General features: G+C 40.4%; 1 protein-coding gene across 2 annotated transcripts in view; it reads right to left on the bottom strand.

The window, feature by feature from the left end:
* LOC117500646 (mitochondrial basic amino acids transporter) overlaps positions 1-13,695 on the bottom strand; it is a 33,248-nt gene extending 19,553 nt beyond the window's left edge. Inside the window, exon 1 of one of the 2 annotated variants that reach the window (XM_034159394.1) lies at positions 13,467-13,695. In XM_034159394.1, the coding sequence (XP_034015285.1) occupies positions 13,467-13,500 (34 nt within the window). In that variant the 5' untranslated portion in view covers positions 13,501-13,695. Of the gene's footprint in view, positions 1-3,817; positions 3,823-13,466 lie in introns of those variants that run through there. The other variant, XM_034159395.1, reaches the window with a different exon arrangement.
* Positions 13,696-15,598: the final 1,903 nt, after the last annotated feature.

Raw genomic sequence — 15,598 nt, 5'->3', positions numbered from 1 at the left:
GTTGAAAACTTCCACATTTCAGGCTCTGTTGACGCAGTAAGTCGTCAGAGAACAGAGAACTTTCAGAAGAAGTCAGCATGAGGAGTTTATTCGGACATTCCATTGTTAACGGTCATTTTGTAATGAAAGAACGTGCGGGCAGAGTCGCATGTCGGGCTGGACCCGACCGCGGGGGGTCGCGGCAGGAAAAACACCTCCGTTGGAAATCTTAACGGGCAAGTTGGAACATGCCCAAGCTGTTAAACAATTTCTCAGTTACTCACTTGTTGAAAGCCATTAAAAGCCGCCTGAATTCTACAAATGGTTTTCAACACGGAGGTGTTTTTCCTGTCGCGGCGCACACAGATTTGCCGAGTCGTCACGGAAACGACTCGGCGAATTTGCGCGTACGTCTTTCATTAAAAAAAATGTCCTTAAACAGTGGAATGTCCGCATAAATTCCTCATGCCGGCCTCTTCTGAATCTTCTCTGTTCTCTCACGATGTCCTGGGTGAATTAAGCCTTAAATTAGGATGTTTTAAGCTCGAAACAGGCCGACGACAGCGCCTGGAAGCGCTGCAGGACGTCCCGCTCCGTGGGAAGTCCTTACACCGACAGAAACACCCCATAATCTCTCATCAGCCGTTAAACTTTTCACAGAAAGCCATCTTAATTTCTCGAATAGTGTCCACTCGGATATTCCTCACAGGTCCAGAAAAAATTTTGATAAAGCAACGCGCGCCGTCTCGAGCAGCGTGTGAAACAAAGGAATTCAGCCGAGAGGGCGGGACCACATCTCACTCAAGGCCTGCCCACAGGGAAATGACGTCACTGACACGCGTGAAAAAACTCACGCATGCGCACGAGGGTTCAAGCATGATTGGTGTAATCGCATGTCATTCAAATCCATATAGTAAAAAAAAAAAATATAAAAGGGTCGGTTTATTATCTAAGAGACCTCGTATGTGGGATTATTGAACAGTCTAAACAAAGTTTTTTGTTTTTTAGATGGTACATCAACGTTCACCAGATTTTTGTGCCCTTTAAAGTTGAATGGCATGTACTGGTGTTTGAGTTCAACATCTATACAAGAAAAATCCAACTTTAAAACAATGATTATACGTATAATGCCCCTTTAAGATAATCAGGCACATTTTCCATATTGTGGCTTCCATCGTCGAGGATCTGTCTGTCAGTGATGTGTCTGGTACGCAGAAATAAAGCAAGATAAAATAAATAGTCTGTCCAACAGTCTAAACATAGAATCTCTTGTTAAAGAACAAACAACAAAACTCAAAGTAAATAAGGCTCTCTTAGACAAAATGCATCCCGTCTGTCCTTGTGCTATTTCGTCTCCGTATCAGTGAACAAGCTAACGTTTAGGAAGCTCCATCCTTAACAAATACAGAACACAACAGGCAATATTCCAAAGAGTACTATACATAACTGATGTACTATACCTAACAGCAAAGAATGAACTTATTGACTTTTGGTAGTTTTACATGCAAGACTACTCCCTGGTGTGGAAGGAAGGGCCTTATTTCAAAAAGAGCAATATGGCAGACTGCCAGAATCCCGAAGGCCAAAGCTGCCAAAATCCACATACCGCTGAAAAATGTTATGTTCTGTCAGAAATACAAACGTAGAGCTACACCGATTTCTCCACTTTGAATATGTATAGTATTGTAAGGTAGTTATCCATAAACAGCCAAATATATCATTGTGAAATACCACTCCCGCACCAATCAGGTTTACATGTTAGTGCACGTTCACCCTTAGAATTTGTGAAGGCAGATTCCTTAGCACAGTGTTCTTTAGACCAGCAGTCTAAATGAGAAATGATTTGACTCCCCCTCCCAAATAGCACTCAAATCAATTAAAATTATTTACACATAGCGCCAAATCACTACATTATTACCCCCAAGGCACTTATGGGTAAACTATAACCTTACTAACCCTGACCCCAACTCAAAATGGAATGAATAATGAAATAACATGAGAGCAAAAACTCATACTTAATGAACATGAGTAAAAAATTACAAATTAAGCAAAACTTTTATCCAAACTGCAACTCTTTCTTGCAGAAAGCAGCACCAAATGACCTGTGATCTACAAGCAAGCAAGCAAGCAAGCAAATAAGAGACATGTTGAAAGAATAAAGTGCCAAATTAACTTTGATGCACGTTACACATTTTGACTGAACAAAAGGTCACAGGACAGCTGTTCCACAAAGGGAGTTTAATACCTAAGCCAGGCTTATTTCAGCTAATCAAGCTGAAGTCGGTTGATTTTAGTATTACCATTAAAACCTATTCTACTCTAGACAAGCATAACCAGTTCCCTCAATAACAGACTTTGATGTTTCAGAGTTCCACCCTTCCATTGATTTATTTACTTTGTTAGGTGGCCAAGTGGTTAGTGTGCTTGGTTTCAGTGAGGAAGGTTCCCGGTTCAAACCCCACCCCTTCCACATTTCTCCATGTAATGTGGTGTTACGTCAGGAAGGGCATCCGGTGTCACGTACAATTCTTTCCGCCTTGCTTAGAAAACAGTGCTTGGAACTTGAGGTGGACAGATGATGAAAGAAGCAAAACACCTTCGCAATTTACGTCGATATTTTGATAAATTTCGTAATTTACAGCTATTGTCAGTTATTTAATTGTGTCTGCCTGGACGACTCTGAAATACCCTGTGGGTATTTGTTCATTCGTAAATATTCCACGAAGGCAGTCATCTGCTCACTAAACACTTGCATTTTCTTGGAGTCCATGATTAACCAGTGTTAACGATTAAAATATATCGAGTTTACTTCTGCCCTGGTGTCAGTTGACAGGTAGAGATGCAGACAACGAATAAATAGATCTACGCATGCGTAAGATTCCACGCTGTTTTCTAGGGGGGGGGAGAATTTTACGTGACACCGGCTTAAAACTTCTCCCAATTCAACAGGTCCACCTCGGATCTGCTGTGGTGATGCCGCGTGAAAAAAGGGAGCAGCCGAAGGGACTTACTAGGTGGCTTTAGCAATCAACAGAAACAAAAAAATTTTCCCCAGCTGTCCCCAACTGCTCGGGCTCACAGCAGTGAACCATGCAGAGATCTAGATACAGATGTGGTCAAAGGTTTTTGGTGGCTATCCTCCCTTCTGACAGAACTCCCACTCTACAAACAGCTCCCGTTGTTCCAAACGGTCTCCCAAAACAAACACTAAATCCATTAGGTCCTGTTATTGCACTATTACTGAGAAATTAAGCTGCTTATAGCTTAATGCCCTACCAAAGCAAACCATTATGAGAACCAAGGCACAGTCCCCAAAAATATGATTCAATAAACACCCAAACCGGACTTCCGGTGACATCATGGATGTAGCGGCAGCAAAGTAACTAAGCTCCGCTGGACATAAAAGAAAATAAGGGTGACAACTATAACAATTTGATGCCGAAATGTTAAAAATAGATTACTAAAACATGAGCTCCTCCGCGGGACAAAGAAGACAGGAGAAACTTGACCCCTCGCGAGGAAAAGATGATAAGCCGAATCCGCCGAGACCAACTAGCAAGAACTCGGCTAGTAGCAGCACAAGTCAACCAGATACAACGGTACTGGAAGAACTGAGAAAACTCCAAAAAGAAAATCAAGACAGACACAGTCAAACTAAACTGTCCCTTAACCGTGTGGAACAATTTCCGACATAAAAAACCAACTGGCTGAACACGAACAACGAATGGAAAGGTTGGAGGAGAGAATCAGCACGGCGGAAGACACGGAGACGTGCCACCACAGAGCACTGAGGTATCTGCTGCACCGTGATATTGAGCTTACAGCAAAGTGCGATGACCTCCAAAACAGGCTGAGAAGAAACAATATCAGGATCTTTCAAATCCCAGAAGATAGTGAGGGAGGGGATGCGGCTGGTTTTGTTAAGGACCTGCTCCTGAAAGAGCTTAAATTACCACCAGGCTTGGACGTTAAGATTGAAAGGGCACACCGCTCCCGGGCGGCTAAACCTAAGGATCCAACAGTCCCTCTGAGGTCGATAATAGTGAGATTTCTGGACGCAGCGGTAAAGAACAAAATCATAAGGCAGGCATGGAGCCAGGGGAAGGTTGTCTATCAAGGCAAACGGATCTTTTTCGATCAGGATTATTCTCCTGATCTGCAACAGAAACGAATGAGGGTCCACGAAGTTATTAAACAACTTAAAAAGAACAGCATCCAGGCAAAGTGTGTGTACCCGGCACAACTGAAAATTAAGCTGAGCACCGGAGAGTAGACGTTTGGATCGCTAACGAGCGCCGCAATGCTACTGAAAGAGCTGGGGGTCAAGGTGCGATATGAGGAGAGGAGCGCATTGAGGAGGAACTGAAGGATGGATGGAGGAGCCAAGAGAGGAGAAGGAGGGGGGTGCCTTTGTCATCAGCTGATCAAGACTTTTCTGCAAGGGGAGGACTAAAGGGACTCTACCATTAAGGTGGATAACAAGCCTGTTTTAACTAACCTAATGATAAGGTTAGTGGATTTACGGTAGCTATAACTAACGGACTCAAAGGAGCATAATAAGCGTCACTAAGTTTTATTATTCAAATATATTTTGTTGTCACAAAATAAAGCTATATGTTAGATAGTCCAAGGCGGTTATGCTGACTTTATGAGTGGAACACACTCACCTGGACCTTTTTTACAGTTAACTGTAATATTGGTCACACTTTCACTGTGTGTACTTTTTTCCACAGAGAGGGTAGGTCATACCTCTCTGCCCCAGTACCAACGGGGATCTGACACCGTCATAGTTCAGCTACTGTGTCAGATTGATGTAGTGGAAGTTCAATTCTATGTTCTTTGTGTTTTGTTTTTCCTGACATATATAACTGATATTACTTTGTTATGGGTTAGATACACTCTGATGTCTAAGGGTGAACAGGTAGAGAGTTATACTGTGAGATCCTATAGGGATTATGACTGAGTTGAATTTCATAAGTTATAATATAAGAGGAATCAATAATATGATCAAGAGGAAGAAAATTCTGGGACAATTAAAGAAACTACACTGTTCTGCTGCTCTGATACAGGAAACACACCTGTCAGAGGTGGCGCATCTAAAACTGAAGAGAGAGTGGGTCGATCAGGTTTATAGCTCATCATGTGGGACAGCAAAGAAGAGAGGGGTTGCCATATTGTTTAATAAATCTGTGTATTACAATAATGAGAAATTCTTCCAGGATGATAAAGGCAGGTATGTTATGGTGATAGGCACGATTGCAGGAATGAAAGTAACTATACTTAATGTGTATGCCCCAAATGATGATTGTCCACACTTTATTAAAAAGGTAGCAGCTTTACTAGCAGAAAAAAGTGAGAGGATTATACTGTAACGGGGTGACTTTAATTGCACCTTGAACTCAAAGCTGGACAGGGTACCTACAATAAGAATATCTCAATCTAAAATGTCTAAGGGGATGTCAGATATGATGAAGGAATTGGGCCTAGTAGATATTTGGCGGCAACTTCACCCTAATGAGAGAGACTTCACGTTTATGTCCCAAGTACACGGAAGTTATTCGAGGATAGATTTTTTTCTGCTTATCAAAAACTGAATTATACAGGGTAAAAGAGTGTACAATTGAACCAATAAGTATTTCGGACCATGGCCCTGTGACTAGGGTTGGGTACCGAAACGCAGTGCCAATAGAGCACCGGTTCCGACGTAAATGGTAGTAACAAGACCGAATAAGAATGAAAATTTCGGTGCCTCACGTTTTTTTTTTCATGAGCCGAAAGGGGGCAACCGACCATGGTGTTCCGGCGTCAACCTGCGTGACGTCAGCGCCGCATTAGTTGATGAGAACTGATAGCGAGAGGATCAATAAAAATGCCTAAGGCGAAACACTCCAAAGTTTGGCTTCATTTCACACCCAAGGGCAACGACTCTGCGACGTGCCACAGATGTCATAAAACAATTGCATGTAAGGGAGGTAACATCAAATTTGATGAAGCATCTGGCCAGTCACGGAGTTTATTTGAAAGCTGAACAATGCACGGTGTTTGATAAACTGCGCAACGTTTCACAGCCCAGCACTTCGGCAGCAGGAGCTGCAGGGCAAATTGAAGAAAGTCCCACTCCCAGCCCTGCTAGTGTGGCGTTGTACATCACCGATAATATTTTGTTCCATATTTGTGTTATATTTATATTAAAGTGATTGTTTGGGTTATTGTTCTATTTGATATTATGGACATTTTATTTTATATTTATTTATTATTATCATATGTTTTATTTATATTGTTTAAAGATTTACAGCAACTTAATATTATGTTTCAATTTTATTTAGGAATGAAAGGGTATTGGGTTTTTTTTTTGACAAAGTGTGTGCAGTTCATTTTTTCTAAAGTACCGGTTCGAGAACCATTTAAGCACCGGTATCGTTTAAAAAAAATACCGTGTAGGCACCGGTATCGGATAAAACCCAACCGATACCCAACCCTACCTGTGACTATGAAAAATAACTTGGGAGCAGATAACTACTTTAAACACTGGAGGCTTAATGTCTCATTATTAATGGTTACAAACAGACAAGAAATACAAAGGGCTCTGACTGAATACTTTGCTATCAACGATGATGGTAGTGTCTCCCCCTCAGTTGTATGGGATGCCAGTAAGGCCACAATAAGAGGGAAGATTATTTCTATTGGATCTAGAATAAAGAAACAAAGGCTTGCAAAACAACAAGGATTGGAAGCAAAAATAAAAAAAAAATTAACAAGGGAACACAAACAATATGGAAATAAAGACATTTTAAATAAAATAAAGAAAGTTAGACAACTGGATGAACTTTTGACACATAAGGCAGAGGGAGCTCTCAGATACACTAACAGAAAATATTATGAAATGGGTAATAAAGCCAGTAGGCTATTGGCCTTTCAACTCAGAAAAGCCCAATCTAGCCGTGCAGTCCCCAAGATAAGGAACCCAGAAACCAATCAGATAGAAACCGATCCAACCAAAACCTTCAGTGTACTAGTTACCACCCAATAAGTCTATTATGTGTGGATGATAAAATCTTGACATATATTGGCTACCAGAATTCAAAAAAATATTAAGAAATTAATACACCCACATCAAACGGGGTTCATACCAGGACATCAAGGAACAAATAACATTAGGAGAGCTCTGAATTTGCAAACAATTGCAGCAAGGGAGAAACAACCGTCGATGCTTCTCGGCTTAGATGCAGAGAAGGCATTTGATCAAGCTGACTAGATATTTCTGAGGCAGACACTGCTAGAAATGGGTTTTGGAAAGGAATTTGTGACCTGGATCAGTCTTTTGTACAACCCCTGGCAATAATTATGGAATCACCAGCCTCGGAGGATGTTCATTCAGTTGTTTAATTTTGTAGAAAAAAAAAGCAGATCACAGACATGACACAAAACTAAAGTCATTTCAAATGGCAACTTTCTGGCTTTAAGAAACACTATAAGAAATCAGGAAAAATAATTGTGGCAGTAAGTAACGGTTACTTTTTTAGACCAAGCAGAGGGAAAAAAAAAAAAAAAATATGGACTCACTCAATTCTGAGGAAAAAATTATGGAATCACCCTGTAAATTTTCATCCCCAAAACTAACACCTGCATCAAATCAGATCTGCTCGTTAGTCTGCATCTAAAAAGGAGTAATCACACCTTGGAGAGCTGTTGCAACAAGTGGACTGACATGAATCATGGCTCCAACACGAGAGATGTCAATTGAAACAAAGGAGAGGATTATCAAACTCTTAAAAGAGGGTAAATCATCACGCAATGTTGCAAAAGATGTTGGTTGTTCACAGTCAGCTGTGTCTAAACTCTGGACCAAATACAAACAAAATGGGAAGGTTGTTAAAGGCAAACATACTGGTAGACCAAGGAAGACATCAAAGCATCAAGACAGAAAACTTAAAGCAATATGTCTCAAAAATCGAAAATGCACAACAAAACAAATGAGGAACGAATGGGAGGAAAGTGGAGTCAACGTCTGTGACCGAACTGTAAGAAACCGCCTAAAGGAAATGGGATTTACATACAGAAAAGCTAAATGAAAGGCATCATTAACACCTAAACAGAAAAAAACAAGGTTACAATGGGCTAAGGAAAAGCAATCGTGGACTGTGGATGACTGGATGAAAGTCATATTCAGTGATGAATCTCGAATCTGCATTGGGCAAGGTGATGATGCTGGAACTTTTGTTTGGTGCCGTTCCTATGAGATTTATAAAGATGACTGCCTGAAGAGAACATGTAAATTTCCACAGTCATTGCTGATATGGGGCTGCATGTCAGGTAAAGGCACTGGGGAGATGGCTGTCATTACATCATCAATAAATGCACAAGTTTACGTTGATATTTTGGACACTTTTCTTATCCCATCAATTGAAAGGATGTTTGGGGATGATGAAATCATTTTTCAAGATGATAATGCATCTTGCCATAGAGCAAAAAATGTGAAAATATTCCTTGCAAAAAGACACATAGGGTCAATGTCATGGCCTGCAAATAGTCCGGATCCAATTGAAAATCTTTGGTGGAAGTTGAAGAAAATGGTCCATGACAAGGCTCCAACCTGCAAAGCTGATCTGGCAACAGCAGTCAGAGAACGTTGGAGCCAGATTGATGAAGAGTACTGTTTGTCACTCATTAAGTCCATGCCTCAGAGACTGCAAGCTGTTATAAAAGCCAGAGGTGGTGCAACAAAATACTAGTGATGTGTTGGAGCGTTCTTTTGTTTTTCATGATTCCATAATTTTTTCCTCAGAATTGAGTGATTCCATATTTTTTTCCCTCTGCTTGGTCTAAAAAAGTAACCGTTACTGACTGCCACAAATTTTTTTCCTGATTTTTTATACTGTTTCTTAAAGCCAGAAAGTTGCCATTTCAAATGATTTTAGTTTTGTGTCATGTCTGATCTGCTTTTTTTCTACAAAATTAAACAACTGAATGAAAATCCTCCGAGGCCGGTGATTCCATAATTTTTGCCAGGGGTTGTATAAAGAGCCTTGCTCCAAAGTAAGAGTCAATGGCCACTGCTCTATTTGGGATTGAGCGAGGTGTGAGACAGGGGGACTCGTTATCACCCATCTTATTCGCCCTAAGTATTGAACCTCTGGCAGAGGCAATACGCCAAAACACGCAGATTCAAGGGATAGCAGATGAAGGAGGGGCAATCCATAAAATAGCTCTGTTCGCGGACGACATTTTGCTCTTTATAAAAAATCCATTCCTTTCCATTCCCACAATTATAAAATGTCTAAATAAATACGGGTCAGTATCGGGATACAAAATTAATGAGACTAAGTCAGAAGCCATGATGATCTCGGGTACCTGGCCTACACAACTGAATAACAGCGTCTCCTTTCGCTGGTCTAAACAGGGATTTAGGTATCTAGGAGTCATTATCACACCTAACCCCACTCAGTTATTTAAGGCCAATTATAGCAAATTAATTAGACAAATAAAGAGGGATGTGACACGTTGGGAGGTGCTTCCCCTGTCTTTATTTGGTAGAGTAGAGACAGTAAAAATGAACCTATTGCCTAGACTTCTTTTTTTGTTTCAGTCCCTCCCAGTAAGAGTACCTGTTCCCACTCTAAAAATGTTAGATAAACTAATATCAACATTTATTTGGCAAAGGAAGAGGCCGAGGATAAAACTGAAATGCCTCCATCTGCCTAAGGACTGGGGAGGACTGAGTTTACCAAACTTTAAAAATTACTATTGGGCTGCACAAATAAACGCAATCGTGGCATGGCTTAGAAATGATCAGGAAACAATATGGACTCAGATAGAGCAGAATTCAATTAAGGGTGTCCCTTTATCAATACTGCCCTTTATTGACATAAAGTCAATCAAAAAGATTAAATTAAAGAATGAATGGATAAAACACACTTTAAAAATTTGGACAACAGTTAAAAAAGTGCTTGGGGGGCCGCAGTCAATCTCAAGGGCTATGCCTATAGTAGGAAATATAGAATTTCCCCCTTTGTTGTGGGATAGTGGGTTTAGAAGATGGGCAGAAAAAGGCCTCCATACAATTAATCAACTCTTTATAGAAACAGAATTCAAATCCTTCTCTCAACTTCAAGAACAATTTGATCTCCCTTCGAATGATTTCTATAGATATCTCCAGATCAGACACTATATCACAAGCCATAAAGAAAAGGAAATGATTAGTAAAGCCCCAAATGAGATGGAGGAGTATTTTATCAGTATTACAGAGAAACACTTCCCAACAAAAAGACACATATCTAATATATACAAAAGGTTGATAACTGACACTGTGCAAAACACAAATTGTATCAAGGAAAAATGGGAGTTGGAAATGAATATAATACTTGAAGACTCTACATGGAATGACATGTACAGGTTGCCATAAGGGAATTAATAGCCAATTGTGGAAGGAATTTGACTGGAAAGTGAAAACCAGATACTTTTACACTCCTCTTACCATCTCTTCATTTGCAAAGAATCCTACTACAGCACTATGTTGTCGGAACTGCGGAAATATTGGAGACTCCACACACATTTTTTGGGAGTGTCCAGTAATAAAGGAATATTGGGACAACATTAAAAAAGAGATAGACACTATTTTAGGAATAAATGTTGTCCCAGAACCTATGTTGTTCCTGTTAGGAGCCATTCCTAGATACCTATATAATGCTGATCAGCGATATATACTGAGGATCCTTTTGCTGATAGCAAAGAAAATGATTACGGTGAATTGGAAAGATGTAAAACCGCCAACTATAGATCAATGGGTACAGAGACCGAAAAATGTTTATATAATGGAGCGACTGACTGCAAATCTCCAGCTATCCATGGACATTTTTGAGCAAAAATGGGCATCTATTTCGAGATACGTGGATGTTTGACGAGAAGTATGATAAAATACTGTTCCTCTATTACTCTTTGGAAAATTTACCTTAGTCACCATTTATAGATATTATCTACTATACCCCTAAATCATTATATGTGTATGTAGTGTACCTTCTTACTTTGTGGGAAATGTTGTGTCAGGAAATGTTATGTTTAATGTTTGAAATGGTTAAATAAAGAGTTAAAAAAAACAAAAACAAAAAAAAAAACACCCAAACCAAGATTAGCCTGTTAGTTTAGCTGTGTTGTGGTTTCTTTTGTCACACAGTGGAGCCACCCAAGCTCTACCTTTTTATCTGTTTATGGGTTTGATGTGATGGAGGCATAGTAAGTGCTGCCAACATGACGACGCCCAGATATGGAACTGATGTTGGCTCTTCTGAGTTCTCTATAGAGCTCAACAGTGCAGTTCTGGAAGTAAAAATCCCATTCATATAATCCACAGGGATTTAGCTCACGAGGGCAGCATGGTGGCTTAGTGGTTAGCACTGTTGCCTCTCAACAAAACAGTTGTGAGATCACTTCTCACCTGTGGCCTTTCTGTGTGGAGTATGTATATTTCCCCTGTGCCACATCACTTTGTAACAATGGTATGTGCTCCTGCTGTTGCACTTGGTTAATATGGCAGGGGAAATGCTGTTGAGGTGAGCAGCTCAGTGGCTCGCCCCACAGGGCAGCACAATTGAGCCTCATTTCTACCAAGTGGTCTGGGTCTGCACGGTACTGGTCGGAATGGTTAAGTCTGGCTTGCCTTTCCACCACCAGCAATACCCTTTTGTGTGGTAGGTGGAGCATGTAGATGTGGAGATGATGAAACTCGCTCGACGTGCAACTGCGCATGTGCATTTTGTTTTTGTTTTTGTTGTTGTTGTTTTTCCGTCAAAGTTTTTTTTTTATTAATTGTATTCAGTGTATTTATAGCCTAGTAAGTAAAACATTTTCTGTATTTTATGTTAGGAGCATAAATGTATGTATATGCATATTTTGCCTGTCGAAATAAGCTAACTCCAGGTTAAAAATACTTATCGTTTTATAGTGAGTAGATTTTATACATTACTACGTTCGGATGAACAATTTATACATTTACTTGCCCATCAAAATAAGCAAACTTTGTCAAGTAATTTTTTCAGTGCACACATGTGCAGTTACGCGAGGAACCTCATCTTGACGACGCACCTCATCTCGACAGACTCTGGACAGAACACCGGCATTCCCTGGTTCAGGGTGAGAAACGCACCGGGAGCAGACAAAACACTGAGGCACTTTCTTGAAAACACTGTAATTTCTTCAGCCACGAAGACTAAGCTAAAACTAAAATATTTCCAGATGCTGTTTTCTAAAATAAGGCTTTATGTGGATGAGTTTTCATCAGGCTGATGATGAATCTGACTGAAATGACGTAACAGGTAAGATTAAGACTTTATATTCATTGTGTGTGTGAGTGCTTTTAATATTTGAAACAATATGAACTGTTCCCATGAGGACTGCAGCTTTCTCTTTAGCTGTCAAGCCAATCAATGCACAGCAGCGGGTTAGCGCCTCCCTTTTGTAACCGGGCCGTAATTTTGGGACCCCAAGCGAAGGGTGCTGAAAAAGTGGTATGCTACAGGTTGGTTATTTTGGTACCTGTTCCTAAATCTGGATGTGGAAATGCACTAAATGTCGTAATCACACGGACCGTACGGTGGAAACGGGACTTTAGTGCATATATAAATGCTTTTGTTGCACGGTATTCAAATCCATCTTAACGGGAGTTTAAAGAATGCTCCCCATTTGTTAGTTTTGATGTGTTTTGTCACGGAGGCTGTAATTTACTGCTGACCTTACGATAATATTCGCCGCAGGAGATGTGGTAAGCGACTTTGCAGTGACCAAAAATGTGTGTGAGCGCATGACAAATCAGGTGACAGATGTTGGTGCTGTGACAAATGCAAACAGTGAATGCCATCAGGAACGAAGCACTGTACGATTTTACTATACAAGCAACATCACTCACAAAAATATCTACAAAACTATTATTAACCATATAAACACCATGACAACTAAAACGATTCGAGTTGGATTTGCAATGCATTACGGGAAGGCATTTTCCTTCTCATTTAAAGTAATCATACAATCACCTTTGCCCTTTTTTTTTTATTTAAAAATCTTTTTATGGGCATAAAATTAATCTCATAGCGGATTGCTTGGTTCAAGGCTTAAAACGCTTAAACTATGCATGACGTCACGCAGGCATACAATGTATGCAAAATATTCCTAGCATATCCCGGTTGCTCTTCTCACATACTGCGTATCTCATACCACAGAGCCACGTGCTCTGTCATATTATTTTTTTCTTCTCGGAGAGTGATATCTTTTACCGATGTGCGGAAATTACAGTCGAAAACGTGAATACTTACACAAGTGTCAACACGACGCGAAGAAAGACGCCACTCCCTCCTTGTGTGCACAGACCAAAAAATAAAATTACGTGAAATGACAGATTAAAAAGGAAAACATACTATATCTGTCCACATGTTGTTTGACGGCAATAAATAAAGTTAGTTGCAACAAAGTTAGCGTCATCGACCGCGGTTAGCACTTACCTCCTAAACAGCCCGCAGCAAAATCCAGTGCCATTCCCTCAAAGCTCCACTGTAAGAATTTACCACGTTAACTCAAAAGTGGGCGGAAATAGCAAAGAAGTCCTTAGTAGTTACCTAGAAGTAGTATTACCGGTAGTTTTACGACGGTAAAGCCCTGAGCTACAGGATTCTCCTTTTCCAGACGATGCTAATCATAGACTTGGCGCTTTTAGTTTGCTACTGTGTCTTCCTCAACCCTTTCTATCTGTGTCCAAAAGTAGGCGGAAAGAAAGACGAGTATTTGCGCTTTCTGATGCAGTCCAATCGGATTAGCTAGAAGCGGACGACGCCCTCGCTCGTGTGTCCGCCCCTCCCGTAACTCAACTCGGCTTCCTAAAATATTTACTCCTTCCTAAAAATATCCAGTCAATACTATTATAAACATTGTCCAATTCAATCTTTTCACATTTTATTCAGGATTAATCGTACTTTTATTAAAGCACTCAGTCGCTGCGACATAACCCGTCGCAGGGGCGTCGCCAGAGATTTTGAGAAAATGCACCATATGGGCCCCCAGCCCGTAGACATTTTTCTGCGTTCAGAACCCTCAGAAATTCGTAGATTCTGACTTTTAACGCTGTCAGGCCAGAATTTTAGCTCGGAAACTTGTGAGGAAATGGAGCAACCTGAGGATTCCGAGTTGACGCCACGGCAGAAATGCATCTTTCAAATGAAATTTTAACAACACATTCACATTCTGTGTACAATTAGTTAAGGTAGCAGCACCACACATCAGCAAAAACATCTTCAACAATTTAATTTTGCCCAAAAGATAATGTCAGCCTTACTGTACTGTCATAGGCTAAATTGATTCATATTTGTCTCCAAGATGGATGGATAGCTTTATTATCATTGTCATTACAATAACGAGATTGCCATACTCACATTCCACAGACAAACAGCAATTAATCCACAATTATTACTTGTTTACTGTAATAATGGCACACATCAGAATTAAGACATTGACAGTCCATTTTCCAAATTGAGGCGATGTGAGTGTGTGGTAGCCGCTGCAACCGGAGTCGCGCCACCTGCCAGCTTGGGAAGAACGGGGGCCTGCCGCAGGGGGGGCAGGAAGAGAGGTGAAAGGGAAAAAAACTGGAGCATGCTTCAGTCCATGTGTAAGTCTGTCAGTTTATTGTCTTTGTGGGTTGAGATAAGAATGGAGCCGAATAATCTCACCAAGGCCTGAATAAATTCCTCTGGAGGTAAGCAGTGGGCAATTTGACCTTGAGGCTAAATAAGCCTGGAGTGTTGTAGCTGAGCAGTGAAAAACACTTAACAGTTCCACTTGACCAGCCAAATCCTAATTATGAATTTAGAATATTCACCGGCCTCTGAAACCTTCAGCTTCAACTGCAAGGCACGCATCAGCTCCAAGGTGTCATCCAATTTGCATCTGAGTTCAAGAGTCAGTGCAGTCTGAGAATGCACTGCCTTGACATTTTCAGGAAGTAGGGATTTTGTATGTTGGGTCTTTCCAAGCTTCTGAGGGTACTGAATGCAGGACAGGGCATGCCGGAATTTTCACTTGGAAATTCGTGAGGAAATTAACGAGAGGTACCCGAGTTAATGTTACTGCCCCCTTTGTGCTTGCTGAGACAATGTTACTAATGTTGAAAATGCATCTTTAAATGAAATTTTAACAAGACATTACTGCTACATGTAACATATTCACATTCTATGTACAATTAGTGAGGCTGCCAGCACCACACTTGAGCAAAAACATCTTTAACAATTTTATTTAGTCTGAAAGATAAGTGTAGCCCTACCATGGTATAGGCTAACACACTTTTTCCGGAAAAAGTTTTTTTTTTTTTTTACATCGAGCCTTTACAAATGTTTGGGGATTCTGAATGTAGGATTATTCTTTTGCCTACACTGACTTCACATATCTACAATTCTGTGTGCAATATTGAAAAAGGTGGCAACAACTGGGGTTTTTAAAAGGAATCGTTGACACCATTTGTTATGCTTAGTTTTCATGTTACCAGCTAACACGTCATAGAATCCACTGGATTTTGAACTTCTTTGACCTTAATTTGGAGACCAAGCATTCAACAGTCAAAACTAATCCATTTATTCTCTTAGCT

The sequence above is a fragment of the Thalassophryne amazonica genome, chromosome 19 (genome assembly GCF_902500255.1).
Source record: "Thalassophryne amazonica chromosome 19, fThaAma1.1, whole genome shotgun sequence".
Classification (NCBI taxonomy): Eukaryota; Metazoa; Chordata; class Actinopteri; order Batrachoidiformes; family Batrachoididae; genus Thalassophryne; species Thalassophryne amazonica.
The sequence above is the reverse complement of the archived record's forward strand: the minus strand, read 5'-3'. Positions and strand labels throughout refer to the sequence as shown.